Genomic DNA, 27,988 nt, shown 5'->3' with positions numbered 1-27,988 from the left:
CGGTTGGTTCAGCGGGATCTTTTGTCGGTGAAGACTGTTTACTGGACTGGTACACATTCGCTCAAGATCAAAAAGTCTCCCCGCATGAAATGCATTTTCAGCTCTACAAATTTAGTAGGTACATACGATTGAGGGGTTTCCCCATACGAACGGAGCACTCTCCTTTCCTGGAGCACCCCACTGATCGATCAACCTCGGCGGCGTCATACGATGCTCGATTTTTTTGCACCATTCACATGCGACTAGCTCCTCCCAAGGTGGGAAAAGTATCAACGAGAAGGGTTCACGACAGCAGGAAGAGAGGAATACCTGAAAAGGCATCTACCTAGGAACATTGAAGCAGTATGATATCACGACGAATGACGGTTCCGCATTGCCGTGTGCCACAGTGACAGGAGATACAATTTGGGATTGCGCGCCGAAGGGGGAGGGTTGGCGCCACGGGGCGATGGTTCGATGTGGCGCTGTGATTGGCCAATGGCACGAATGGGGCTAGTGCTCCACCCACTAGGTTATAATGGGTTGTCAACCCCTATCATCCCCAACAGGCCTTCCCTCGCATTTATTAAACCTTTCCCATGCAATTGTTCGTGAGAAAACATAGGAACCAGATATTCGAGCCATCATGATTCGAACGAGCTTGCCCCAACCTACCCGGCGGTCCAGGTACTCAAGGGCGAAATCAGTATCGGAATCAGTGTCGGAAACGATCCGAACCACTAAGAAAAGAATTCTTTTCGAATTTCACGAAGTCGAAGCTTGGCAACGCGACAATGAGTTTCTCCGTGGTAAATATCGAACCGTCTCTGGATCCTATATCGAGTCATTGAAGAGCATCTTCTATCTTCATAATCAAACCGGAAACATCTATTCCCACCTGATCGGAGCCGTTATTTCCTTGGTTTATGCTTTCTATGTCGGTGGAACGATTTTGAACCGATACCCCACCGCGGACGTGTACGACCTTCTTGCCTTTGGTGTCTTCCTGGGAAGTGCTTTTATTTGCTTCGGACTCAGTGCTTCTTTCCATATTTTCGGGAACCATTCAAATGAAGTCTACCACACCTGGCTCATGTTCGACCTTTACGGTATTTTCGTCCTCATCGTGGGAACCGTCTATTCAGGAACGTATTACGGATTCTACTGCGAGCCTCAGTACTGGAGAACGTACTCTGTCGGCGTAAGTATATCCAATGATATTCCATGACTGGGAATCTTTCAAGGATCGATCTGACTGGTGTTGACAGATCGCGGTCGTTGTGTGTGCATGTGCCACACTTTGCTCGATTCCGCGCTTTCGTGCTCCGCAATGGAGATGGGCAAGAGCATCAGTGTTCACCGCAATTGGATGGCTGGGTGCTTTGCCTATGACGCACGCAGCACAGAGCTGGGGCATTGAGCAGGCTCATAAGCAGATGGGCTGGTGGTATCTCATTCTGGAAGGATTGTCCTACGGTTCCGGTGCCGCCCTTTATGCAGTGAGTATTAACTTCGATATGCGTATTTTCTACCTGTATTGACATTGGTTGAAGGTCAGATTTCCCGAACGCCTTCGTCCGGGACTTTTCGATATCTGGGGCAGCTCTCATCAGTTGTTCCATGTTTTGACCGTCTGTGCTGCTGCTTGCCATCTGATCGGCCTTCTCAAAGCTTTCGACTACAACCACGACCCTTTGACCAGGAGATGCTTAGTTCCAGAAGCACCCTTTTAATTGAACCTATTCAACAGAATATTCAACATCAGCCACTTCACAAGCCGGACTTGAACGGATTCGCGGACACTTAACGACATCTCCATATGATCATGGACGATGCACAGCAATAGCGACCAACTTTCCACATGAAACTTCAAGCCTTGGTCAACAGCAAACGCTCCTTGATTTTTAATTCAATTCGCTCTTTCACCGGAATTACGATCTCATTCCATACCTTCTCATCGCGATCTTCACTCCATGCCGGAACATAGACATAAAGATCCCTTTCCAACCACCTCACCAACTTTCCTACTCTCACACGGGCGTTTATCGGGCATTTTCGGAGTTATTCCTTCATTCAAAAATCATCAAGTCAAGCATCACCAGCGAGAAACCTGTCTTTCTTTCTTTCGTTTTTATCATTCTTGTAATTCGCCCAGGCTACATGCCAGGGAATTTGAAAAATTAGCGCATTAGCAACGAAGCATGCATTATTAGCATCGTCTGCATCAAATAGTTTTCCTTGTATGTGTATCAATCAATCAATGAACTCGAGCACGTTTCAATCTGCTGTAAGGATGGAATTGCGCTAAAAGTCTACCTACCCCAAGATCGAACTATGTGATAAGCCGGAATTGGTGCACTGTAGGACTTCTCGATATCATATGAATCGACATGACCAACAAGCCGTAGTTAAGGACTACTGAAGGTATCTAACCTCCAGTAATGCAATAAGTCAGCACGTCCTCGTAGCCACAATCAATGTCCAGCATCAATCATACCATGGACAAATCGACATTGAGTTCCGTTCCCGTGACTACTCCATTCACTAGCCTTTCAAACCTCAAAACCCTGATTGTGGCCCTTCGAAGTATTTTTGCTAAACGTATCATCTATGTTTTTCCATCAGAATTGAAAATTAAATTGGTAAATTAAACTAAGCCTCTTTAGATTTATTTTTGCTAGTTTCCATTTCAATACAATTATCGTAAACTATCATTGACCATTCATTGAACCTCATATCAACAACTCCTGCTTCTCAAGTCATCAAACACAGTGTTGGTTGTAGGATGTAGATGGTAATTATATTATATGTATTTATGTACAGTTGATTATTGATTCTACACCACTATCTTCAATGTGATTGATTTCAGCTTATCGTGACGATATTGCTGACTCTCGTCTCAGTCACGTATCCACGCTTGGTACCAGTGACGGAGATCTGCAAGCTGCAGCCGCTCTTCGCGCCTGAGAATGCAACGCCGCACTCCTGGTCGACGGAGAAAGTGTAGCCAAATGGCTTCCCATTCACGATCCACTGTGCTTGGAGAACGACACCAGGATCCCACCTCCCAGATGTAGCAATATTGCCCTCGATGATTTCCGGGGGCGCCTGGCGCGCAAGAGCAGCTTGGAACCCGCCGTACGCCATCACGTCTTCGAACTTATTACCCCGAGAAGTGGGTGCCGTCAACGACGCAGTGAGCGGCGTCTTACCCTCCGGCGAATGGTCCTGCACCCACGTCTCGAGCAACTCCAAGTACACCCAAGGGTCAAGGAGGTTATACCTCCCACCGTGGCCCTTACCCTCAATGTAGGTGAAATTCGCCCAATCGCTCCCCCCCTTCGCCTCCACACGGCCCTGGAACTGCGCAACACCCTCATTGAGGAAGTAATCGTCCTCGGTGCCCACATACACGAAAATACGATGCTTAAGCACCTCACCGAGATTGAGCTCGTTGTCCCAGTTCGACGTCACGTAGTCCGCGAGATCCATGTGCTTCCAGTACTCGACTGCGCCCGGGTAGATCTCGCCGGAGACCTTGTCCCAGGGGACGAGGGGGTACCCGTTGACGCCTTGCACGCCGAACACGGCGTTCCAGACGTCCCATTGGCCGCCGATGGAGCGCGTGTTCGTGCCGAAGGTGAGCTCCCAGTGGTTTTCCTGCTGCACGGTCGCGAGGACGGTTTCGGTGCCGTTCTCGAAGGCGCGGATGGAGGCGATGGGCGTGCCGTCGTCGTTGACGTAGGCGTTTTTGTTGGTGTAGAGCGCGATGTCTTGGTGCTTGTGGAAGTCCATGGAGTCCGGGTAGGAGGAGAAGGCGGCGCCGAAGAGATCGGGGCGGAAGATGATGTTGGCGGCGGATTCCCAGCCGCCGGTTGATCCGCCTTCTTGGATGCGTGCGTAGGGCTCGGGGATGGTGTTGAAGGTGGTGTCAAGGTAAGGGATGAGTTCGTCGTTGATGGCGTCGCCCCAAGGGCCTAGGTTGGCGCTGTTGACTGCGTAAGAGTCGTCGTAGAAGGCGTTCTCGTGGCGGAAGGTGACGAGGATCAATTTGGGAGTTTCGCGAGCCTCAGACACGTTGGTGGCAGGAATGGTACCATTGTCCCATGCACTCGCGAACTCTCCTTGGAGATATGCAGGGTATCGAAATGCTCCTTGCTCGCCGGGCCAATGACCCTGAGAGTAGACGACAGGATAGCGTTTCTCGGTATTGTTTGCATCGTAGCCGAATGGAAGCAAGACGTTGGCTCCGACAAAGACGTCGCGACCCCACCAAGCACTCAGGACGTCGCTGCGAATCTTGACGTACTTGAGATACTCGGTATCTTCGTAGTTGCCCTGCTGGCAGCCTCCAATCTCGCTTCCGGTAAACTCTTCAGACTCTGTGACGTTGTTGAAAACGAGCTTAACGGTTTGTTCCTGTCCAGTGACTGTGATGTTGACGAGCGAGGTGATGGGAGTTCCATAGCCTCCAACGCCTGGTGCACCATCTCCGCAGGGGAATCGCACACTGACTGTCGAGCCGTCGGCGCGGGTGACTGTCTCATACACATTCATAAAGGCCTGGACACTGTACTCTCCTGGTACGACCTCGCTGATGCTGACATTCGGAAATCCGTAAACACCCTTTTCGGTGTCAACGCCGTTTCCTCCAGAAAGCGTGACAGGTGCTCCAGTGCCGAAGCTGTAGACATTCTGGCCGAAGAAGAAGTTGGGCGAGGATGTGACGTCGGTATCTTCGAGCGGATCCGTGCCAGCAGGCGCAAGCAACAGCTGTATGTGTCCGTCCACGCTTGTGCCATTGATGATGCCCTCGTCAAGGGAAATCTCGAACTTGAGGTTGGGTGCGCTTCGCTGGGCGGGGCGAGCCAATGCTGTGACACCCAAAAGCGCAGCGGTATACGCAAGTGTTGATACAAACATCTTGACGATCACGCTCGCTGTATCAATTGACTCCGTGGTTCTGGTACCCGGTGTAGAGGCCAAGGTCTTCCACGTCTGGGGTGCATGGCCCCGGATCCATTTATACGTATTCTACGAAGCTTAAGCTGGAAGAAGCTTGCGCTCCTTACTTAGTCCCTGGTCGTTTGCGGGTAGATAGCAATTGGACGTTCAGTGAGCTACGCACGCCAAGGGTGATGGTCGGGAAATGTTATCAGGACCCTATCCTGTTTAGGCAGGTCACCCAGGTACACCAGTCAACCTCGCAGCCACATACGATAGCTATCCATGGTTGGATGTTCGTATGCGCGGTTTGGAATCATTTTCTTTGATGGTAGAGTTAAGGCATTGAAAGAGTAGTGTTGGAAATGGGAAAATACTCGGTGTACCTGCGTCTGTAACTTTAATGCCAATTGTCAAGTGTATAGCAGCGGATGTTAGCAAATGTATCTGACGTATCGATAGTGATGAGCATCTCGTATCTTTACCCTCCCCAACTGTACCTAGCTTTAAATGAGCAGAATTTCGGTAACTATTTCCAGCAGTCTTCATAATCATGTGTACAGCACCACGAGGGATTTTCAATACTATAGGCGACTTTGTGGCGTGCGTGACATCCTAAACATGGACGATAAGGAACGCTCAGTCGACAGATTAAGTCGTAGGTAGCGAATACAAAGCTCGCTTAGAATCCTCATGGTTCATTTCGAACGACAAGCTGTAATGCTGGGAATTGCGGTTGTACTTGCTTTGTATGGTCATAGTAAACTACGTACGGCCACAGAGTGCCGATTATACTCAATCGAAATGGTGGCATACAAATCTAGTAGATTGGTACACTGCAACCATTATTGGAAGATGGGAAGACGAAAAGCAAACTGAATATTAAAGATATATAAGGCTTGCCCTCAAAGTGCTAGGGACTACCTATGTTAATCGTACGAATCGTACATGCTCACAACGAGGGTTCATCATGGGATCGGTTATGAGATTCTTGCTTGCCAATTTCTCCCACGATTACTATCCATATTTTGAAACCCTGCTGCTACTTCAAATGTTCGCGGTAAAAATTAGATTTCCTTCCAATAAATGTATTGAAGGGATGAACAGAATTCCATTGTTGGAGAATCGAATTATTTTTTCTCTTCATAACCGGTGCTTTCATAGCTGATAATCATGAAGCATACAGTAATACCCACTTCAAAGTTCTACCAATTATTACCCAAACAGGTACATGCATCTCACCAGCTGAAGTACTCTACATATCACGCGGGCGCTCCAATTCCTTCTCCCGATGTCTTTTAACATCGATTGCCCGAAGACCTTGGGTCTAGGCTGAGACTCATTCGGCTGCACCGAGCACTTTGCGTGCATGCCGTCGCTCTTATGTCGAACCTTCCACAAGCATGAGAATCAAACGCGCGCCGTAAGACGATAGATAGATTCAGAATCGCTATGATGACGTGTGTGCGAACAGTGATAAAAGCACTGGTTGGAATCATTGAACCGAGCAATGACATGGACCCTAGAGACAAGCGACCATTACCAGTCCTAACCCCAACGTCGAATCGATTCCCAGCACCGTTGACACCGTTTCGCGATACATAATTCATCATCGGCCATATTTACCTACAAAATGCGCGAAATAAAACCGATCGATGAACCCAACAAGCACGGTGAGCGGTTAGCCAATAGCAGTCCGCGGCAGTTGAAGCAAGGTCCTCAATCCCCTGAATTGTCCCTTTCTTCGCGACGGGCCGCCGACGTCATCACGCGCGCACGGGGAACACCCAAACTTGGACATGCACCACTACGTATGCTACGATGCGATAGGGAGCGTTTTCTGGGTTTTTGGTGTCTGGGCGTCCGGGCGAGCTTGTTCATGTTTGGCGTTTTGCCAAGGGAAGTTTGTTCTGCGGATCGACTGACTGTGGGAGCGGCTGACGAACAAGCAACTGTGAAGAAGCGCGGCGAAGCTTTTGGGGGATGTGGAGGGGATGAGTGGGTGGGTGCGGTGCTACACAGCTCAACTCGGGTCTGGATCCACATGGTAGGGTGGAGTGTGTTAATGTCAACTTACTATTGTTCTCTGTGCGGAACCTGAAACGGGATGCTGCTGAGAGAATAATGCTCGTAGTAGCAAATGGTCATTGGGGGATTAATACTTCGAATTGTCAATGACTGGGTCTGTGATGATCGCGATAGTTAACTGAGATGACGGCTGAGCGTGTGAGCACATACCTACTCGTACACAGTTCGCCGTGCTGCGGCTGGAGTCTAGACATTCTAGTTACCAGTGCAAGAGAGTGAGTGTTGTCAATCTGCCTGTTAATGAGACAGACGATCCTTGCTGTCCCCAGCGAATCCGCGAATCTGGGGCGCCCACGCAAGTGCATCGGTGCATCTGCAACTGCAACTTGCAACTGTCAGGGCGGCATAAACCTGAAAATGGACAAACGCCCCCAAAAGCTTGCTGACCCGTCATGATCGCCATTATTCAAGCTTTCCTTGTATCCTACACTGATATTATTATTCCTTCTTCCTCTTTCTCCTACATATCTCTTGTTCTCGCCCACTTTTTTCTTTTGAGGCTTCATCCTCTTTGTGGACGTGTGTACGTCGTTCATCACCCTGCAGCCCCTTCCTCTACGCTGCATGAAACACCACTGCTCCCCGCCTAATTACTCCCAATCTTAAACTTCCTGTCGATCGCTGGTGACATTCGGTAAATACTAATCCACGAACCTCCCTTACTGGTAACTCAAGAATTCGACATGGCATCTCGACGCTCCAGAGATTCACGACGTCGGTCGCGCGACTATGTCACCGAACCCACAAACGGCCATGGTCCTACTGTCCCTCCCCATGCTGCAACCCGCCAATCGACCCACCAACACCACTACAAGCTGCCACGCTACAACCACAATGGACACAGAGTGACGACGGGAATACAGCCAGAGGGCGAGAGTGGCAGGAGGGGAATTCATCCGTTCAAGTTTCTGAAGATTTGCTTCAGGAGCTCTTGCACGCTCTCCAGGATTGTCAATGTGCTTTGGCCTATTGTTCCTGTCGCCATTGCATTGGTATGTTTTACGCATCAAAGGTGGATTTGAATGATTGTTGACGATATCTAGCACTTCGCACGTCCAGACATGCACCTCGCCATCTTCATCACCAACTACATCGCCATGGTCCCTGCCGCTAACCTCCTCGGTTTCGCTGGTCAGGAGTTCGCACGCAAGCTTCCCAAGGTCTTGGGCGTGGTCATTGAAACTACATTCGGTTCTATCGTCGAAATCGTACTGTTCATGGTTCTTCTCAAATCATCAGTAGGAGACACAAATGTGCAAGTCATCCGTGCGGCCATCCTGGGATCGATCCTCGCGAATATGTTGCTTTGCTTGGGCACCTGTTTCATTGCTGGTGGCATGAAGCGTGAAAGTCAGAGTTTCCACTCCGCCATTTCTGAGGCTGGCAGTGGTTTGATGCTCGTTGCTGGAAGTAAGTCCAACTGTAAACAAATCGAGTATATATCACAGTGATGTTAACTATGCACAGTGGGTCTCGTTCTTCCCGCCGTCTACGCGAGAGCATTGGCCGAAAGGACCGATCTTCCCGTCAATGAGATTCCGGACGAAATGCTCAAGATCTCGCGCGCCGTCGCCATCATTTTCCTCGTTGGCTACATCATCTACGTCTTCTTCCAGACTAAGACGCACGATGGCCTCTTCGACAGCATCTTCGAGGAAGACGAAGAGAAGGACACCGACAGGCACAAGGATCTCAGGAAGGCCAAGCTCACCCTGACCGAGAGCATCCTCGCAATCATCATCGCATTGGTCTGCGTTTCGCTCATTGCTGTTTTCCTCGTTCAGCAGATCCCATACATGGTGGAGGAGCGACACATCAGTGATGCATTCGTTGGTCTTATCCTGATTCCGCTCGTTGAAAAGGCGGCCGGTAAGTCAAACCTGCCCATTTCACACACCCTTTCATGCTAGTTCTAACTCGCGATAGAACACTTGACCGCCGTTGACGAAGCCTACGACAACCAAATGAACTTTGCACTCGCCCACGTTCTCGGCGCCTCAATCCAAACGGCCCTCCTCAACACCCCACTCGTCATCCTTGTTGGATGGGGCATTGGTGTGCATATGGACCTTCAATTCGAAATCTTCGATGCTGTCGCTCTCATCCTTGCTATCCTCGTAGTTGGCTCATTCTTGCGAGATGGAAAATCGAATTACCTTGAAGGTGTGCTCTGCGTCATGGTGTACTTGATCATCGCTATCAGCGCGTGGTTCTACCCTAATCCTGAGCACCACGGTGGAGGTGGAGGTCATTAGAGACGCGGTCGATGAGCAGCCTGTCAACAGGTGCAGTGAGAAGAAAAAAGATAACCAGTATGACTGGCGAGGTTTCCAAAGTTTGGCTGAGATTGTATAACGACAATGTCTTTCTTATTGGGCGGATTAGCATATGTGCCGGCGAATAGTTAGTGATGAGCTGTTTGCATCTGTGATGCATTGTCTGTAGAGTTCTTTTGTCCTTGCACTTTAGCGGAAGATACCTAATGAATGATTATTTTTGAACAATTTGCTGCTTCTCGCCCAATTGATGCTGAGGGAGATGCCATTGTCATGTTAAGGCATCGGCAATGACGCGCTACGAGAAATAGTACGGAAATGTAGGGCAATGGACAGAAGAAACATGATTGGTTGCCGAAGACCACGGAGCGGAACAGTGTTAGTCCGACCCGAGCCCGCACAACGACCCAAAATTTCCCACCACAAATCGAAACCTTGACGACTACTGACAACGACAACAGCCGCCCACACGCCAACCACCACCCTTTTTCCTCACTTCATCACAAATCCGTCAAAATGGGTCGCGTCAGGACAAAGACCGTCAAGAAGAGCGCCAAGGTGCTCATCGAGCGTTACTACCCCAAGCTCTCTCTTGACTTCGAGGTCAACAAGAGGATCTGTACGGAACCACCGATCTGAAATATTCGCAAATGGACAATGGCTAACATACAATAGGCGATGAGGTCGCTATCATTGCCAGCAAGCGCCTCAGGAACAAGATCGCCGGATACACCACTCATTTGTACGTGCGACTACGCATTCGCGAATATAGAATCGAGGAATTGAGTATTGACTATTTTGCAGGATGAAGCGTATCCAGAGAGGACCCGTCCGTGGTATCTCCTTCAAGCTCCAGGAAGAGGAGCGTGAGCGCAAGGATCAATACGTCCCCGAGATCTCTGCTCTCGACTTCACCCAGAACAGCGAGAACGGCACCCTCGACGTCGACCAGGAGACCAAGGACCTCCTCAAGAGCCTCGGCGTATGTTTTTCACCAAGACGAGCACTATCCATTCAAATTTTCCTAACATTCATTTCTCCAGTTCGACTCCATCCCCGTCAACGTCGTCGCCGTTGCCCAGCAGCAGACCAACGACCGTCCCCGTCGCTTCAACGACCGCCCCGCTCGCAACTAGATTATCGATCGAGCGGGCATCCCTTCGATACTCTGAAAATGTGGTTTATGGCGTGCATGGGATTTTGTGCCACGGTTTGGCAGGATTATATACCGCCGGCATCATGAGCATCATGATTAGGAGTGAAATGAAAAAAAGGTTTATTTCCCCACCTCAGGTGTCGCTGAGCCTGGACGTCGCAAGATGTCCGGGCGAGGCTTGATTGCCATTTATCCCCCCTTTTGCTTGTGATGTTATGGTGTGATGGTTATGTAGAAAAATTGTGGATGGTGTGATGAGGATCGAGGTAAGTGGTCTTTTCTTTTCACTTTGACTACAGGTAAGTGCTTATTTTCTTTTCTTCTCATAACACCACTCTCCGTTGCCAGTTGCAATGAGGAACTGTCGTTTCCTATAGCAATGGAACAGGAATAAATGATTACTCCATTTTCACATCTCATCAACTCTTGTGCGCTCGACCAGGCCTATCATTATCTTGATGTCCACCATGCCAACGCCTCGACTCCGATACAATTACTTGCTCCAACTCCGTACGACCTGTTGGTGTCGAATATATTCTCAATTCCTTTGCTTGTCTGCCGCCTCGCTGACTCTTTGAGTTGAGGATTTATCAACGCCCATCTGATTGCACTGGTTCTTGGAACTTCCCTAATGTATAGATATCAACACCAGATGTGCTTCTCTTCGACGGCGGAAACAGGCCCTACAACCCACGAGATACTTGCCACTTCAAGCGTAGTTATTGCATCTTCAGGACGGCTCACCTGCATATACATGACAAGTTCCCGTACTGCATTTAGCCACATTAACCGTGCATTATCGCGACTGCAGTCTACATATTCAATGACGCTCCATCATGGAGTTTCTGACCCAGCTTTTCGTGAACATCGTAAACTACAGAATGAACAAGTTCAAGAAGTAATGCTCCCACCCACTCCTTGGGTTTTACAATTTTTTGGCAAAACAACAGGCCTCCATTCTCCCCTCGACACTGAGAACACACCTACCACTCCATCAACAATGACCACCAACACAACCCTTTGCAATGCATCACTGCTCCCCCTACCCACCGTCCCCAACGCAACCATCCTATCCCTCACATCCAACCTCGTACAAAACTACACTGCCTCCTCCCCACCCTTCACAAACCCCAACCATGGGCCCATAGCCCCAGTCCAAGTCTCATTCTGCAACATCACGATCCACCACGCCCACACATCCCACCCCACCGAATCAATCGAAACCCAAATCTGGCTCCCAACCTCATGGAACGGCCGAATCCAAGCCGTCGGAGGCGGCGGCTACATCGCCGGACTATTCGACTACATGTTCATCGCCATGGACGCCGCTCTCGCAGAAGGTTACGCAGCATACAGCACAAACGCCGGCATCTACAGCACCGACATCAACGGCGGCGACGCCCACAAATGGTTCCTCCCTCCCCCCTCCCCCCCCTCCTCATCCGGACCAAACTACCACGCCCTCGAGGACTTCGCGTACCGCAGCCTCGGCGACATGACGACCCTGGGCGCGCAAATAGTCCGCAGCTACTATGGCCGCAACGCAGCGTACGCCTACTTCAGCGGGTGCAGCAACGGCGGCAGACAGGCGATCCAGCTCGCGACGCGGTGGCCGGACGCATACGACGGGATCGCCGCGTGTGCGCCTGGTCTCTTCTGGGACGAGCAGGTTGAGTATCTCTGGGGTCACGCGCTCATGGTTGAGAGCGGCGCCGCGCCGTTTCCCTGCGAGTTAGACGCGTTGACGAAGCTCGCCATCGAAGCTTGCGACATGCTCGACGGTGTCCAGGACGGCGTCCTGCAGGATCCCGGGTCCTGTACGTTCGACCCGTGGAATGTCCTCGGGCACATCGTCAACTGCAGCGATGCGAGCGGCAACCACACCACCACGATCAGCGAAACCGCAGTCCGCATCGCAGACGGCGTGTGGAACGACAACCACCGCCCATCGGGACTCACCTACCGCCAACACTCCGCAGGCTACGAATCCAGCCTTCAATTCGCAGGTCACACCTCCTGCACCAACGGCACGTGTTTCCCCGACCCTAACCCCCTAACGCTGAACTGGCTTCGCACGTTCGTCATAAAGGATCCAAAGTGGTCGCCCGCGAACCTCACGATGCGGGAACTCGAGGTGCTTCGTAAGCAGAGCGTGGATGAGTTCGCGGGGATTATAGGGAATAAGTACGACTTGTCTGCCTTTGCGAAGAGGGGAGGGAAGATGATAACGTATCAGGGGACTGTAAGACCCCCTCTTTCCCCATCTTCCACCTTTCTATGTACATGACCTAATGGGTGAGATGTTCAGGCCGATCCAGCAGTCCCCTATAAAAACAGCATTCTGTTCTACACCCGGGCGTCCGCTCTCTCCCCGCCGGATGTCCCTATTGAAAACTACTACCGCCTCTTCCTCGCTCCGGGACTGGGTCATGGGGTTGGGGGAAAAGGTGCGTATCCGCACGAGACGTTCCATGCGCTGGTGGACTGGGTGGAGAATGGGAAAGCGCCGGAGAGGTTGGAGGCGAGTAGTATGGCTGATGAAGAGGGGAAGGTGCTGGAGAGGGTGCTGTGTGCCTGGCCGTCGAGGAGTGTTTTTAAGGATGGGAGTTGGGGGTGTGAGGGTGGTGAGATGGAGTTATAGAAGTTAAGGTCAATACATTGATATTTTGTTCTACGACTTGATGTCGTTGTGATTGGTGATGTACTACGTATGTGGTTGGCTGGTCGTTGCGGAGAACTAGTCGTGGTTGCATTGCGTCGTGCTCAGATGTTCGCAGCCATGCCCCAACGTCGACTACACATCGCAAAGCATTGTACAGTGAATAGACAAAAACTCCCATCCCTCCTTGCCTCAGATGTCGAGTCCCCATACAATTTGGCCCATCAAAGAAGGAAGGGACTCAACACCAACCACCCAAATCCCCAAACCCCACAAACCTTCCACCATCACATCTACGACAGATCCGCATTAACACACCACCCATATAGATCTATCACAGTTCATCCAACACCTTACACCCCCACCTACAGCCCACCCTCTCCCAAATCCTCGCCTTATACGGCCTCCAAACAAACGCGGTCGGCGCCTCCCTCGAGAACCACTTCCTCCCATTCTCCACCCCATCAGCCATGACATCCCACCCCTTCAACCTCAACCACGGCCTCTCGACCACAGGCGACCACCTCACCGCCTCCGTGGTCCCGGGCCGCACGAACGAGTAGATACTCGGTGCTGTAATGTCAGCGGGCTTCTCGCCCTCATGCTCGAGGCGCAGTTCCTGGATGTTGTTGACGGTCTTGCGGGCGGCGGCGACGGCGCCGGCGGTACGAGGGGGGGCGGCGGCGATGAGGTTGGCGTTGTGCGTGGCTACTGTGGGATGCTGCTGGGCGGACCCGGCGGCGGCAGCGGGCTGGGCGGACCCGGTGGTGGACTTGAGCGTCGAGACGTACTGCCTTGCGACCATGTAGATGTGGATGCGGTCCTCGATGCAGAAGGGGTTGACGCGCGGGTGCCGGTGGCGGCCGCAGAAGTCGCCGACGAGGAGGCAGTTTATGGTCGTGGCGAGGGGGACCATGGTGTGTGGGCGGTTTGTTGGAGTCGCGGGGGTGGTGATGGCGACGGTGCCGCGGTAGTCTTTTTTCGAGGGGGAATGGGTTAGTTTGGGGGTGAGTGATGGGTGGGGGATGGAGAATTGGGGAAAAGATCAGGGAGCAAGAAGAGAAGGGCGAAGGGGGAGAGGGGAGATGGCAGAGAAGAGAGAGAAGGAAGAACAAGAAGTTCCTTACATTCGTCCATGAACCAGTCAGGGCCCTCGCTGTCGTTGATGCTGATAGTGACTTGTTTGAGATGCGATGGCATGAGGATCTCGATGCATTGGAGGACGAAGATCTCGAGCATCACGCTGGTTAGTGTTCTGCTCGGGAAGCACAACGTGATCTTGGTCGTCTTGGAAAGCACGTCCAGCTCTTGAGGAATGAAGTTCCTGATGTTTTGGAACCTCTTGCGAGCCCCTCTCTCATTCTCGTCGTCGAGTTCGGCTTTGATGGTCTTGCACGTCATGTAGAGGCTGCGATAATCCTCCTCTGGGGCATCGGGGAGGAACTGAGGAACGATGAAGCTGTAGATTCGAAGGCGAAGCTCTGTGGCAAGGCCCAGAAGCGGGCAAGGTGCTGGTGGGCCTCCAGCTGGAGGTTGAGATGGCCTTCGGAGCCTTTGCTGCAGCTTGCGCTTCTCGTGCGCGCGCTTGACTGCTGCTCGCAGACGACCAACAGAAGAGCCAGGATACACAACGCCGAATTTGGTTGAAACCATCTTTCTGTAGAATGTTAAAGCCGTTGAAGGCGGATGGTGGAAGTTGTGGGCAGATTGAATCGTCGTGGCAGACAGGTATTGGGGTGAGCGAAGGGGAGAACCTACTATAAGATTGCTTCAAAGTCACCCTGTTGGGACTTTGACTTGACCGCTGGTAGTCTGAAACTTCTTGAGGCGAGTTTCTTGTTGTTTGTGCGATGAATAGCGATAGAATGGCTAAACTGATGAGAACTGATGGTGGACGTTTTGAGGAGGCTGAATTGTCGTGGCAGACGAGTGTTAGGGTAAGTGAGAGAGAGAACCTACTGTAGAATCACCCAAAAGTCACGCTTTTCGGACTTTGATTTGACTGCAGGTAGTCTCAAGTTGACTTTCGTATGGTCTGAGTGAGGAACAACGATGGATGGCTAAACTGATGAGAACTGATGGTGGACCTTTGGGGTGGGTTGAATTGTTGTGGGAGAGAAGTGTTGGGGTGAGTGAAGGAGAAAACTTACTGCAGAATCACCTAAAAGCCACGCGCTTCGGAATTCGGTTTGACCGATGGTCGTCTTAAAGCTGTTGAGTTGACTTTCTTGTACTTTGTATGAGGAAAAACGATGGATGGCTGAACTAATGAGAACTCATGGTGGAGAAGCGATGCCGCGTACTGGGAGGTATATAATTTCTAGGAGACAGGTGGTGAGGGATCAGGGTTTTCAAATTGCTGCCTGTGTGGTGTTGACGGTTCCAGATCCAGGGAACGCAACTTTTCGAACCTCAGTGATGGATTCCTGCAGCGCCAAGGGATTGGCTGCTTCGATTTCGATACCGATACCAAGGATGGATTGTAGGTTATTGAAATAATGGTTAGTTTCCTTCAAGGGCATCTCTATTCTTACTACGCACGCGATACCGGCATATTGGAAAGACTTGCAGCACGCGTGCACTGGGTCGTCCATGGATGGCGTTCAAAGCATCTGATTGTTAGGATATCAAACTTTATGCAGCTATTCGTTTTTTCATTTTCACTCATTTATCACGTTTTGTATGATCCATTATATATTATAATCTTGTGGACGCCAAATAGATATTGTAATATTTCCGGAGGCAAACCTCATAGGGTATAGAAAACAAGGGTAGTACCAATACACCAAACGAGATGCTACACGCATTTCAGTGCGCTCCTAGTCCAGAATGTTGCAGCATCTCTCGAAGAGAGGACGTGGATGAAATGATGTTGCCAACGCCAGAGCCATGCAGGGAATGAAGAGGTGAGGGCGCCAGTCGCAAAATGCAATTAAGATAAATCCATCGGTTCACCAACCCTTCTGGCTGGAACGTTGGGAGGAGTACCATGGTAGGCGTTGTACGCCCCAGGGTGCGGGTAGTGATGCACACCGTTCGGTTGCAGCACCACTGGCGCAGGGAAATACCCCATAGGAGGAGCTGCAGCAATTGGAGTAGTTATCGGAGTTGAGGACTTTCGGGCGCCCTTGGAGTTACGTCCACCGCGGGCACCACGAGGCGCAGGGAAACAGGCATTTCTGATGCGGGTCTGGATTTCGATGGCTACGTTGTCAAAAGGCTTGCGCTCGTCCGCGTTCCTCCATCCAAGTTTCGTCTTGAGGCACTCCGCTCTCCGGTGACTGATTGTTGAACCTTCAATGCGGATCCCATTTTCATTGAAACGACGACAAATCTCCGAACGTGTGAGGATCAACAGCACTAACAGCAAGCTAACATTGTCGTTGTCGAGTAAATGAGGTGCGTAGTCGCATACGTCACAAGCGAATTGGCGCATTTGCATGAGCTCCTCGACGTCGGTACAGGTGACAAACTTCTGAGCCATGGAGTATGGTTTGGTCATCTCACGGCAGAGATGCATTTGGAGGATATTGGCGACAGAAGCTACAGAAACAGGGTAGATTGTGTCTCGATCGATCTTATTTGTCGCAGTGGAAGACACTGTACCAGGGATATAAATGATCTCGATGTCATCAAAAGGACCACGAGGGCCTGGCTTCTCATTGTCGGCAGCCTTCTTGCTGAGCTCTACATTCATATGGCGAGCGGCGGTTATGGCCTCACGTGGGGTGCGGAGCCCATGCTGAGCAGCAAGCTCGACAGAGTCCTTATGCATTTCGAATCGAGAAAGCTTACGCTCTACGTCGTGAGGTCGAATCCATTCCTCTGACCAAGGCTCTTCGGCGAGCACTTTGTAGAAAACCTTGGTCATAGCGCGCATCTTGATCTCGTAGTCAGAAAGGGAGCCCTCGCGAGCACCAAAGAACATTTGATCCGTCTCTTGGTAGGCTTCATCAATGAATGCCTTTCTGTCTTTTGAGGTAAGTGGTCCCCGTGTTGGGTTTTCCTTGTAGTCTGCGATGATCTTCATGAACTTGGCATGAAATATATCATCGAAGTCTGTTGGTGAAGTGGCGGGAGTGGCTTGAAGAGAGGTTAGTGAATCATCCAAATCAAATTATACATCCACAAAGAACTAACCTGAAGAGTTTGGGGACTTTTGCGGCGGCGTCGCCGGGGTAGCAGCATCGTGAATGATCGGGGCAGGTGACATGGTGCCCCGATCGTGCAATGTATTCGAGGTTCGGCCCAAATAGGCTTAATGCAGAAGCTAGGGAGGCTTATATGAGGTTTGGAGCTATCGTATACTGATGATTATCGATGATCACGTAGGTCTGTCGAGCGGAACAGATTGCGATAGAGGTCAAAGGCAGCGATAGTTCGAGGGTTTGGTTTTTTTTGACAGAGCTCACTCAACATTCACGTTCGCTAGCTAGCGCCGCTAGCTTTCTTGGCAACGTACCTACCGGTCACATGTTCACGCGCGTCCCGTGCTTCTACCATCTTCCTCCCTTTCATTATGCCTCAGATGAGCATTTTTTTTGTCGAATTATCCTGTTAAATACCTCATTATTGTGACTTTCATGCTCTGTCGCCAGGCATCTGCTTGCCTGCGTAGAGATGGATTGAGTCAGCAATGCTCAATGAAGTGTAGATCTGGCGGTGAACGTGGTCTCCACCGAGACTGCTACTCGGTGAGGCACCCAGCCTTGAACAGCTGCTTCAAGATGCTGTCTACAAGTGCAGCTCTCTCGTTTGTAGATGATTCAATATCAATCTCGTAGGAAGCAGTACAAAGCAAACGCACACTCAGACTACTATACACAGTAAGCTCGTACATAATGCTCTGTGCATAGGGTGACATATATGAAACTGCCGCCTCAGGGATTGGAACATCCACGCGCTTGATTCAAGAACAACCAACTTACTTGAATTCAGTTCAGCTCTCATCTCTTCTTCGATCTATGTCTATGATGGTCTTCCGCCTGTATGGTAACAAAATGAGAAGGCCTGATTGGACCGTCGCGTAGTGGCTCGTCGTTCCATTGGTCGATGCAATTCAATGACCACTATGCGCGAAAATGCATATATCGCTCATCGAAAATCGGCGACGAGGGAACTTTGTGTTAGCTAAACTCGTTTCATAGCTTCGAAATTTAATCGAATCATCGTCTTCATCGGACGGCTTGCTGGGATCACTTGAGACTCGCTCGTTGTGTTATCAAACCTCGGCGGAGACATGGCATGATCTGCAACATAGTCTACTTATGAAAATCGGTCAACACCATAATGGCACTACCTATGATACATCCCACGAGCATTCCTATTAATCAATTCAATACCCTCCATCCGAAATGTATCATTCTCAGCGTAACTCGTAACATTCGCATCAAACACGAAATCCAACGGCGTATCGACATCGTATTTTGGCCAAAGCTCCACCTCAGCGGGCCTTCCCTCCCAATCGTTCGGATCCAAACCATGTATAAAACTCGCCCAGCTCGCACTCATCAGATCCGCAAGCTCGAAGTGACCTTTCGGCATGCCGTCGAAAGGTCGTATGTCCGGACGATGGCCGACACCAAGGAAATTGCGGAACATGTACCCTATCTCTTTGTAATGTCCTGCGCCAACCTCTGGAGGCACGCCGTGAGGAATGGCGTTGAACCGGTAGGCATATGCAGGTACGCCGTTAGCGGCCCATGTCTTCGCTGTTTCCCGCCGCGATGCAATGAACAGCACATCCCCGAAATACGTCGCCGCGCGGCGGAACTGGGCGCCATATGGAGGACCGGGCCGCTGGTTTCCTAAACTGGCAACGACGTTCGTCGTGAGATCGTCCGGATATGCTTTCAAGATGGCTTCCTGGAAGAAAGAAGGGAAGTTCGATATCGTGGCCAGGAATGCAGCCGTCGAGTTGATGCCTTTGGGTCCAAGAGATGCGCCCTCATCACTGTTCGCCCCAGTGATGATCGGCACCTTCACGAACTCCCCACGCTCAAGTTGAAGACTCCCATAATTCCGTATGATATCCCCATCAATAACCGGCCCAAGACCACCAGCCGTCAAAAACAACGCCCCCAACGTCCTATTCAACCTCTCAAACGGAAGCTCCCTCAAACACTGCACCCGATCAACCGTCTCATAGCACCCCGTCTCCTTCACCAACTCATCAAAAACCGGCTGAGATTGCTGCGTCCCATTCTGCACGCCATAGAACACCGGATTCCCACTCTGCATTATCGCCGCGCGAAACAACCCCTCATCCCTCCCCCCATACGCCGTAAGATGCAACCCCACCGACGCCGCGCCCGCCGACTCCCCCCAAATCGCCACCTTCCCCTTATCCCCCCCAAACCCCTCGATATTCTCCTTCACCCACCGCAACGCGAGCCTCTGGTCCCTCAACCCCAGATTCGTAGCACCCTCCCCCGCCATCTCATTCGAGCTCAGGAACCCCCACCCGTGCAGCCGGTAGTTCATCGACACGCCGATGATGGGCCGCCCAATGCGGACGGACTGCTCGACGATGAACGAGAGATTGTACCGCTGGTCGCCGCCGCCGCCGTTCGCGAACGCCCCGCCGTGGATCCATACGCCCACGGGCAGCTTAACTCCCTCCTCTAGGTTGGCGGGCCGGACGACGTTGAGGGTTAGGCAGTCCTCGGATTGCTCGTAGAACGTCTGGTCGAGGCCGTAGCCTACGCAGAGTTTCCCGTACGCCCTGGCATCTCTTACGCCGTCCCAGGTCTCATTCAGAGACTCGGCAAGGCGGAAACGAAGGTTTGCTACCGGGGGCTGAGCGTACGGGATACCGAGGAAAAAGTCTTGTTCGTAGGTGTGGGAGTAAACACCTGAGTATGTGCCGTTAAGGACTGTGGCGGTTGGGTTGGAGTTGTCGTATGTCTTGGCCTCCGCGAAGTTGAAAGAGAAGAAGTTGGCGAGGGCGAGAGGGAATAGGATGGAGGTACGCATTGTGAGGAGGGGAGATGGGAGACGGGAGGGATGGAGGGTAAGGATACGGCGGCGAAGATATTTATACTCCTACATGATTCGAATGCTACTTCGGCAATTGTACTTATGGGAGGAGAAGAAAATGTGGAGTTTATTTTCCGGGGATCGTCTACATGGTATTCTAGGACAAGGAATATGGAGGATATTTCATCTGGGGATAGATCTGGGGTGGAGACGTGGAGGTATGGGGTCGGCGTTGTCGGCCGTTTTGCGGGCGAGCGTCGGCCGAAGTTACCGGTTGGTGGTTGGTGAGGGGGTCGATGGTAGTGATGGCAAGGATGTTCAAATTGCATAGAGGAAGCATGTGGTGGTGGTGAAAGAGGATAGAAATAGAAGTGTAGCTAAAGCTTGTTGTACGAATCATCCAAACTTTATTATTCCTTATTTTGACTGCACCTCCACGACCAGCATACACGGCTACCTACCAAATGCAATCAGGTTTTATCAACTGAAAAAGCGAATATTTTTGTTATGGACGAAACAGAAGAGTCTTTAATAACGGGGTATCAAGATGTATAGCAAGAAGAAGATGAAAAGACGATACATGTGTGATTGGGTATATGCTATGGTACGATATGCTGTTGCCAGTGAAGGCAGCGATTCGGAGAAAAAGTAAGAAAGAGTCTATCTCAACAGAAATTAAGAACGAAGATGATTAGGAAAATAAACGAAATGGCAGACAGTAAGGAAATCTATCCAAGATCCAGAGCCTTTTTTTTATGCCTTTGACAAGATGAGCGATGAAGGACTACGCCAAGAACGAGTCTATGTAAGATGAAGAAAGAAAGTCAGAAGAAAGGGAAGGAAGGAATACTGGTGAGCGTCAAAGGCTAACCAATCAAGACTTCCTCGGACCATGACCCTTGTTCGCCCCCAAGCGAGGTCCATAGTTAGCTTCCTCGTCGCTGGTGTCCTCATAGTCGTCCTCGAACCCGACAGCCTTCCCCAAGTTTTGCGAGGCCCGTTGCGCTCGCGCATGTTGCGTTCGTCCTCCGAGAGCTGCCCGGTCGAGGAATTCTTCTCCTCGGCGACGCAGAGTGTGGCGATCGTCAGATGGTTGGCGAGCGTGGCTTGTGGTAGGAACAATCTCAGTCGAATCGTTGTTTGCCCAAGGATCAGGAACCCGGGGAGCGGAAGCGAATGAACTGAATCCGCTGTCATGAGTGTCCTGACTCGTGTTGGAGATTCGACCTGGTGGCAGCGCGAATGGATTTTCGTATGTGTGCATTGATGTGCGAGCAGAGGAAGAGCCAGGGCGGATGTAACCCGAGTTGCTTTTGCTTGGCTGTATTAGAGTAGGCGGGTTCGCACGCGTTGCGCTGGCAGGAACACCGGAATACTGGGAAGACTGTACCGGCAGGTTGGTGTTGATGGGCGGCAGGCCAGCTGGCGGTGCAGGTTGAATGACTACAGATGATGGACGCTGGCTGTTGGTTCGAGCCAGACCGGTTGGACGCTGTCCACCTGATAGGCTAGGCCGTCTTCCGGTAACAGAATTGCGTCGATTCATACCCGGACCCTCATTGTTGATCACGACAGGAGCAGGAGGAGCAGCGCGTGCATTGTAGTAGCTGGTAGTCTGTTGCTGCTGGATGAGTGCGGCAGCTCTCTCGTCCTGCTCGATGCGATCTGCTTCGTCCCGCTCCTGTTCAATGGTCCTTTTTTCACTGGCCAGGAGTATGTCCCGAACGGCTCGTTGCTCGTGGGATATGGAAGGGCGACGAACCTGCCGGGGTTCATTCGATCCACTGAGAGGAGGCGGCCGGGAGCTTCGTCGTTCGCGGGTTTTATCACCTTGTCTTTCCGTTTTGCGGTGTCTAGCCCCGTCACGTTTGGCTTCTTCGCGGCGCGCTTCCTTTTCACGCCTCTCGCGCTCTTCTCTCGCTTCCTTCTCTCTCCGCCTCTCACGTTCTTCTCTTGCTTCCTTCTCTCTCCGCCTTTCACGTTCCTCTGCAGCTTCTTTTTCTTTGCGCCGTCTTTGTTCTTCGCGGATCTCGGCACGGTCCTTTTCACTCTGGGCAATCCTGTTCTGTGCCCTTTCGTATTCTCTTGCTTTTGGACGGTCTAAATCGAACCGAACCTGCTTGAACTCTTCGGCCTTTCGCTGCTCTTCTCTCTGGGCCTTTTTGGCTAGCTCAAGGTCTTCTTCCTCTTGGCGCTTCTTCCTTTCAGCATCAGCCTGTGCCTGGCGCGCTCGTTCGCGGAAGGACCCGCGACCTAGGATTTCTGGGGCCACCTCGTCCACAGCCGGCCTTGGTGGCGGAGGAGGGGGAAGATCCTGGTACATGAACGGGTCAATTGCCGACTTGCTTGTTTTAAAGCTCTCTCCCGACGAAGAGTTACTGGGCATGACAGTAGTTGTACGATACGGCAAAGATGGAGCAGTCGCTGCATCATGAGCACGTGATGATCCATGTGGTGGCGGTGGAGGAGGAGGAGGAGGAGGAGGAGGAGGAGGCATTCCAGATGTGGTGGGCGGATTGTGCACATAGGTTGGGGGGTAGCGAGGACGATGCCTTGTGGTAGGGGAATCCGGATCCGAAGTAGCTACCAACGAAGGTGTTTGGCTGGAGGTGAAGGACGAGCCCGACAGCGTAGGTCGGTGGCCAAGTGGAACGGCTTCACGGGTGGAATAGCTTGGGTGGTCATTGGGAGAAATTTGAGTATCCGGTAAGCCTGTTCGAAGCGTGTAGGACGCCTCTGAAGACGGAGACTCGATAGCAATATCGTTCGATGCGACCGATGCGAGGGAAGTTCGCTTGTGCTTGGTAGAGTACTTCTTGTCTTTGTTTCGAGATCCACCAATGCTGATGACTATTTCGCGTCGTTTGTCATGAGAAGCAGACTGACGACGCTCGGATGGCCGGCGTTCCTGGACCAGGTAGCTGCCAGGAGGTGTAGGTGGGTTGTTCGACGCTGGCGAGTTGGAGTTATCGCGAGAGATGGGAGGAGGCGTGATATATCTCTTGGTGGACCGCCTCACGTTGGAGCAAAGCCTCTTGGGAGGAGCCAGATGACATCTCGTCGTCTCTTCGAACACACTCTCCCGGCCGTCCGGGCGAACGTAAACGCGTTCGTCTACTCTGCACATGGTTTGAGGTAGTAGTAGTTGGATCTCGCTCAAAAATTGGGTACTGGTTCGGCAGGAAAGATCCCCACTGCCTCAACCCTCAAACCTCAACCCGTTTCTTTTGACAACGGCTTAGTTGGTTGGCTAGGGTTATCAACGAGGTGTAGCAGTGGTTGCGATGTGTGATTTCCGGATTGAGGCCCGAAACCCAGACTATAAGAGAGCAAACAAACGAGCCAATAGGGTGAGCAGGGATGTATATGGACGGTAAATTGCTGCAGGAGGTTGTCGGTTCGGTCCGTGACAGGCAATCTAACGTCTAATGATTGAGAGAGTATGGAAGGTGAGTCACCTATACCTGGAAACAAGTTGTGGATGGTGGTGAATATATAAATGGTAGCAGAGGATATCCGAACTGAGACAAGTCGGGAATAGAACAGGACGTAAGCGGCGAGAGGCGACAACGATATATAGCGGAATGACCAGAGCAGAAGATGGTCGGTGCGACGAAAGTAGCAATGATAGGAGCAATGTCGTGCAGAATGATTTGCAAGGTGGAAGGAGGCATGCACAGTAGTTATTAAAAAGAAAGAAAGGCCAGTGGCAGCCCTAATGAGTCTGTGTGGCAGTCTGCTGGAGAGTGCAACTGCAGCCTGAAAAGAGCGTGCAGCGACTGGCCGGCCGAGCGAAATTGATGAAAAAGGAACTAGCAGCGCTCCCAAGAACGAGCGCAAGGACTGACGCCCGGACGCGTTAGAAACAAGCGGCGGATGGATGGGCAGCATCGGACTGCGCATGAACGACCAGAGTGAATGATTCTCATAGGGTGGACGGTGGGGTCCAAAGGGCTTCACGACACTGCCTCAGGGAAGAAGAAATCAGCCACAGCCCATGGTAGACCCTGGCCATAGGGCCTGTTCCCTGAGCTTTTTTTTCTGTGGCCTGCCCGCTGGTCTGTGATGATGACGATAGATGGATAGTGCCGCCGGCAATCAGAGTTCAACTGCAATATCAGCTCAGTCCTAGTGAGCGACAAGGCCATTCATGGCGCGATGTGGTATGTCTCAGAAAATCAACACACACAGGGTGCACGGAGTCGTATACCTGGGCTAGAGGTGACGAGACACACGAGGCGAGGTAACGAAGGCGAGGCCATGGTTTTGTTTAGTGTAGATAGACGGTCGCATACAATTCACCGCATGGTCACCATGGTGTGGTAGTGAAGATGGCATGGTGCTTCACCTGGTCTACGGTCCTGTGAGCCTCCAACGGACGCGGTGCGGCCTTCGAGGAGTCGAGAGGAGCGGTGACAGCTGAAGGCGACCGAGGGAGGAGGCCTGGAGAATGTCTGACAAACCTGGCGAATGTGGAGGCTATGTCGCTTTCACTAGCCACAGGCAGGCCACAATCCGTGCCTGGCACGGATGCTTAGGGGTTGGAAAAGAGCATCGCCGCCCAATAGGATCCCACTGAGGATTATCATCTTGTCACATTGAGGCTGGTGAGGGACGGAGGATGATGGGATGATGCCAGATGAGATGGATGATGAGAGAGTGACAGAGGGAGAGGGAGAGGGAGAGGGAAAGAGTCGTGTGTCGAGTGCGTTGGGTCGTGCGGGGATGTCACTTGTGCGGTTAGTGGAGGTGGTGGACGGGAGGGCGGGAGACGGGGACGGGGGGGAGGGGGCACGCACGCCCAACCAAAACACGGCCATCCAGCATCAACCATCGACCATCAATCATCATTGTTGTTACGAGGTATTCTTGCCCATGCACGCGCACACGCACACGCATCCAGCGTCCAGTCATATCCTAGCTTTCATCCTATCCAACCCAATTTGTTTCCCACCTGCTTCAACATTGACGAATGAAATAGGCGGCTTTCCTATTCTCCTGTCTAAGCTTCTACCCGCCTAACCTCTGCAGGAATTGGAATGAGTAGACACCTACAAGTGGTTACAATTCCTACCTATAGGCTATACCTAAGGTACACGGCAACGCATACACATGTACTTGTATCACGTCCGAGCGTCTTTTACATAGAAATCGACAGAATTTCTATGAGAGAATGCACAGACGGGAGCAACCCGCTCCTCAGTCCTCACACCCATTGTACCAACAATGCACCACTAAATCTTTCACCGTTCGCAGTAGGTCCCGGATGTGCATGTACGTGCACTTGCACGAGCCTCCGAGATGGAGGCATGGGCCATGGAAGATCTAGTTACTCCTTTCATCCAACACTGCGACTCCACTCATCTGTCCAATTCCATGAAACATCTCCCTCAATATCGAGAACTCCCTCTGCCTAGAGGATAGCTATCTATTCCGTCCTTTTGACGAATACCATCCTGAGAGGCAAATCCTCCCCGGTCCGCGTGAGCAAAAGATCGCCCTGCTGCCTTGTCGGCCGGCCGAAGTCGGGAGTCGCATGTTTCTTTGCACTTCCATGTTCCCAAAAAAGGGCATGGAAACTGACAAAAGCAATTTTGACAGTCCGAGACCTGGCTTGTTCAGTCATTTGGAGCAACTCAATCATCCCATCGCTGTTAGCGCCAGCCCGTATCTAGCTGCCCGATGTTGCTTACCTTCGACAGAATCTACTGACGGCAAGCTGGCCACGTTCAACCCCAATAATTTCCACATCTTCATCATAGTCGTCATTCTCATCAGCTCTACGTTGGCTGGAGCTTCGCTTGACGAAGCGGCTCGAATGTTGTGCCACCCCTTCATTCCATTTTTCCTCAGCCTGTCGCAACAGCCACAGGTTACGCGGACTGTAGCACAGGGGATTTGGGGGCTGCTATTTTCTTTTTTTCTTTGACAGGCCGTTGATCTTTGCACTCTACCGTGACCACGTGCCCGCTGCCATCCTGAAAGCCATGAGGACTCTCTGTGGACTCGGTTGCTTCTCATGTAACCCTACGGAAATTGCACTTCAACTAGATCACAACCCAAATGCTACAAAGTGGAGGACAGTTGCTTTGAGAGGTATCTTTGTGCAAAGCCACAGCTGACAGCCGCCACAGCTTGGCTCGTTGGCCAGCATCATCATCATCAATAGGTCTCTTGTCTCTTGTACTGTGTGCATGGTGTTGCGCGTACGGCGTAGCAGTCTTTGTTTAATGTAGATCTAGATTAGATTGAATTCTTTCACCTTTGTCGATAGAATCCTGAATTATGGTTTACATAGTATACATTGCACGAATCAGAGTCTACAGCAGTCGCATAGGGAAGAAGGACGATGACGGGGATCTGCAAATCTCGCTTCCCTGTCGGCTGTCGCTGATGCCCCAGGCATCGCCAAATATAGCTCATCAATTATCGGAATTTCAAACCTTCCACGCGACAGACAATCAAAGGGCGGTAATCTGGGCATCGGCCGATTTTCCAAGTTCAATCAATCATTCAATCACGGCTAATCTACTGAATCTTCCAGTCCAAATGATTTTTTCCTTTCCCGTACAACGATTGCGCTACTTCATACGGAACTACTGATGTAGTTTGATAAGAAAGCCACAACACCAGCCTCAAGGATTCGCACTAGTCCCAATGTAGTAATTCAGTGGCTCAGTCGACAACTCGACAACCTCCAACAACATCAAGCGTCTTCCGTCTCACTCAGCTTCGCCTCCAACACCATGGAGCCATTCGGATTCGCCATGGGATTCTATACTGACTTTCCGAATTTCGTGTATCCACTGTCGCATACCCTACCGATTTTGGGTATCCACCTTTGAGCACTTCTTCCGTCCTGACGCTACTGCGAACAGCAGGCTCAAGCACTGTGCTAAAGGACCCACAAGCAGTGCTAGGCAGACATATTTCGACGTATCCATGACTCTGTAGTCCAGAATTCCGGTATGGATACATCTGAGATGCGCGTTTCCCGACTGTTGCCCAGTCCTTGCAAGGCCAATGGCCGACGGGCCAGGGCCATCACGCCCGCATCCTCACCTGCGGCACAGCTGCTCCCATTGACCATTATGGCTATGCTTGCTTGCTAAGTAAACTCAAAGTTACACAGAACAGCATCTCTCGCGCGGGAAAATGCCCATGGGTGGTCTGATAGATCGATGTCACGAGCATGGGAAATCCGTTTATCCAACCACCGATCTGCGGGTGGCCATGATTGGGAGCCTTGTTGACGACGCTCAATTGTGCTCCAAAGCCAAATGCAGATATGTCGGCGCGCAAGTGTTTCCAGATCTGATCACGATTGTCACAAATCTTATCAGCGAGATTATGAATAGAGAGCGATCTTCGATACCCGCTGACGAAGCCAACGCGCCTGACCATGCCAATCAATTACAAGAAAAAAAGGCAAACTTGCATTTGCAATACGCGCACACACGACCATGAACATGACTTCATCATTGTCGCCCGACTTTCACACAGAAATGTCTCGTCCATTCCAAATACAATCATGTGGTCTCACTCCAATAATATCGAAACCAAAAAAAAGATTGATCATCACATCCGAGAATAATCTAAAAAAAAGTCATAGCTTCATCCTCCCCATTCGTCACACATTTCCCCACCGATCCCGCGCCCCCTCGCCTCTCATCAATCAATCTATCGATAACCCGGATCCTCACCGACAGCAGAAACATCAATACTCAAAATCCTTCCGCTTAGACATTCCGTCTCCCCTTCCCAACGGGGTTGCCGACTCGCATCCACATGCCAATGTTCCCTCTCATACTGGAAAACCACATGAATGAAACAGCAATGGCATCACTTACCCAGCCTCGTCCACCGCGCCCCCTCGCCACGAACTGTGCCGCCGTCCTACATTCTTGT

The 27,988-nt window shown here is 51.3% G+C and overlaps 11 protein-coding genes across 11 annotated transcripts; 6 read left to right on the top strand and 5 right to left on the bottom strand.

Annotated features, from left to right (window-relative positions):
- The first annotated feature begins 477 nt into the window (after positions 1-477).
- BU24DRAFT_115283 (mPR-like GPCR protein) lies at positions 478-1,832 on the top strand. The gene is made up of 3 exons (XM_033520837.1): positions 478-1,180; positions 1,248-1,478; positions 1,533-1,832. The coding sequence occupies exons 1-3, from the start codon at positions 626-628 to the stop codon at positions 1,710-1,712; spliced, it is 966 nt and encodes a 321-aa protein (XP_033387580.1). The 5' UTR covers positions 478-625; the 3' UTR covers positions 1,713-1,832.
- Positions 1,833-2,774: 942 nt separating this feature from the next.
- On the bottom strand, positions 2,775-5,072 carry BU24DRAFT_418827 (uncharacterized protein). Its single transcript, XM_033527064.1, has one exon. It carries the CDS (start codon positions 4,900-4,902, stop codon positions 2,845-2,847), a length of 2,058 nt encoding a protein of 685 aa, XP_033387579.1. The 5' UTR covers positions 4,903-5,072; the 3' UTR covers positions 2,775-2,844.
- Positions 5,073-6,132: 1,060 nt separating this feature from the next.
- On the top strand, positions 6,133-7,085 carry BU24DRAFT_418825 (uncharacterized protein). Its single transcript, XM_033527063.1, has one exon. It carries the CDS (start codon positions 6,557-6,559, stop codon positions 7,022-7,024), a length of 468 nt encoding a protein of 155 aa, XP_033387578.1. The 5' UTR covers positions 6,133-6,556; the 3' UTR covers positions 7,025-7,085.
- Positions 7,086-7,505: 420 nt separating this feature from the next.
- Positions 7,506-9,378, top strand: BU24DRAFT_115258 (vacuolar calcium ion transporter /H(+) exchanger). The gene is made up of 4 exons (XM_033520836.1): positions 7,506-8,003; positions 8,055-8,421; positions 8,479-8,880; positions 8,938-9,378. The coding sequence occupies exons 1-4, from the start codon at positions 7,695-7,697 to the stop codon at positions 9,264-9,266; spliced, it is 1,407 nt and encodes a 468-aa protein (XP_033387577.1). The 5' UTR covers positions 7,506-7,694; the 3' UTR covers positions 9,267-9,378.
- A 425-nt stretch (positions 9,379-9,803) lies between these two features.
- Positions 9,804-10,423, top strand: BU24DRAFT_405936 (ribosomal protein S17e; the record flags this gene model as incomplete). The annotated part of the gene is made up of 4 exons (XM_033525736.1): positions 9,804-9,906; positions 9,963-10,029; positions 10,092-10,269; positions 10,331-10,423. The coding sequence occupies 4 exons, from the start codon at positions 9,804-9,806 to the stop codon at positions 10,421-10,423; spliced, it is 441 nt and encodes a 146-aa protein (XP_033387576.1).
- Positions 10,424-11,443: 1,020 nt separating this feature from the next.
- BU24DRAFT_386068 (putative feruloyl esterase) lies at positions 11,444-13,121 on the top strand (the record flags this gene model as incomplete). Its single annotated transcript, XM_033524903.1, has 2 exons — positions 11,444-12,685; positions 12,752-13,121. The coding sequence occupies 2 exons, from the start codon at positions 11,444-11,446 to the stop codon at positions 13,082-13,084; spliced, it is 1,575 nt and encodes a 524-aa protein (XP_033387575.1). The 3' UTR covers positions 13,085-13,121.
- A 135-nt stretch (positions 13,122-13,256) lies between these two features.
- Positions 13,257-15,054, bottom strand: BU24DRAFT_489236 (uncharacterized protein). The gene is made up of 2 exons (XM_033533623.1): positions 14,230-15,054; positions 13,257-14,077 (listed from the first exon to the last, which is right to left on the bottom strand). The coding sequence occupies exons 1-2, from the start codon at positions 14,753-14,755 to the stop codon at positions 13,437-13,439; spliced, it is 1,167 nt and encodes a 388-aa protein (XP_033387574.1). The 5' UTR covers positions 14,756-15,054; the 3' UTR covers positions 13,257-13,436.
- Positions 15,055-15,798: 744 nt separating this feature from the next.
- BU24DRAFT_418821 (uncharacterized protein) lies at positions 15,799-17,480 on the bottom strand. The gene is made up of 2 exons (XM_033527062.1): positions 17,243-17,480; positions 15,799-17,185 (listed from the first exon to the last, which is right to left on the bottom strand). The coding sequence occupies exons 1-2, from the start codon at positions 17,313-17,315 to the stop codon at positions 16,035-16,037; spliced, it is 1,224 nt and encodes a 407-aa protein (XP_033387573.1). The 5' UTR covers positions 17,316-17,480; the 3' UTR covers positions 15,799-16,034.
- A 917-nt stretch (positions 17,481-18,397) lies between these two features.
- BU24DRAFT_335437 (alpha/beta-hydrolase) lies at positions 18,398-19,864 on the bottom strand (the record flags this gene model as incomplete). The annotated part of the gene is made up of 1 exon (XM_033523068.1): positions 18,398-19,864. A coding segment is annotated over one exon (1,467 nt), but the record flags the coding sequence as incomplete, so codon positions are not given.
- An 853-nt stretch (positions 19,865-20,717) lies between these two features.
- On the bottom strand, positions 20,718-23,373 carry BU24DRAFT_115199 (uncharacterized protein). Its single transcript, XM_033520835.1, has one exon. It carries the CDS (start codon positions 23,205-23,207, stop codon positions 20,955-20,957), a length of 2,253 nt encoding a protein of 750 aa, XP_033387571.1. The 5' UTR covers positions 23,208-23,373; the 3' UTR covers positions 20,718-20,954.
- A 2,133-nt stretch (positions 23,374-25,506) lies between these two features.
- BU24DRAFT_418818 (uncharacterized protein) lies at positions 25,507-26,317 on the top strand. Its single transcript, XM_033527061.1, has one exon. The coding sequence runs from the start codon at positions 25,635-25,637 to the stop codon at positions 26,007-26,009; it is 375 nt and encodes a 124-aa protein (XP_033387570.1). The 5' UTR covers positions 25,507-25,634; the 3' UTR covers positions 26,010-26,317.
- Positions 26,318-27,988: the final 1,671 nt, after the last annotated feature.

This window comes from Aaosphaeria arxii (assembly GCF_010015735.1).
Source record: "Aaosphaeria arxii CBS 175.79 unplaced genomic scaffold BU24scaffold_2, whole genome shotgun sequence".
In the NCBI taxonomy this organism is placed as follows: Eukaryota; Fungi; Ascomycota; class Dothideomycetes; order Pleosporales; genus Aaosphaeria; species Aaosphaeria arxii.
The sequence above is the reverse complement of the archived record's forward strand: the minus strand, read 5'-3'. Positions and strand labels throughout refer to the sequence as shown.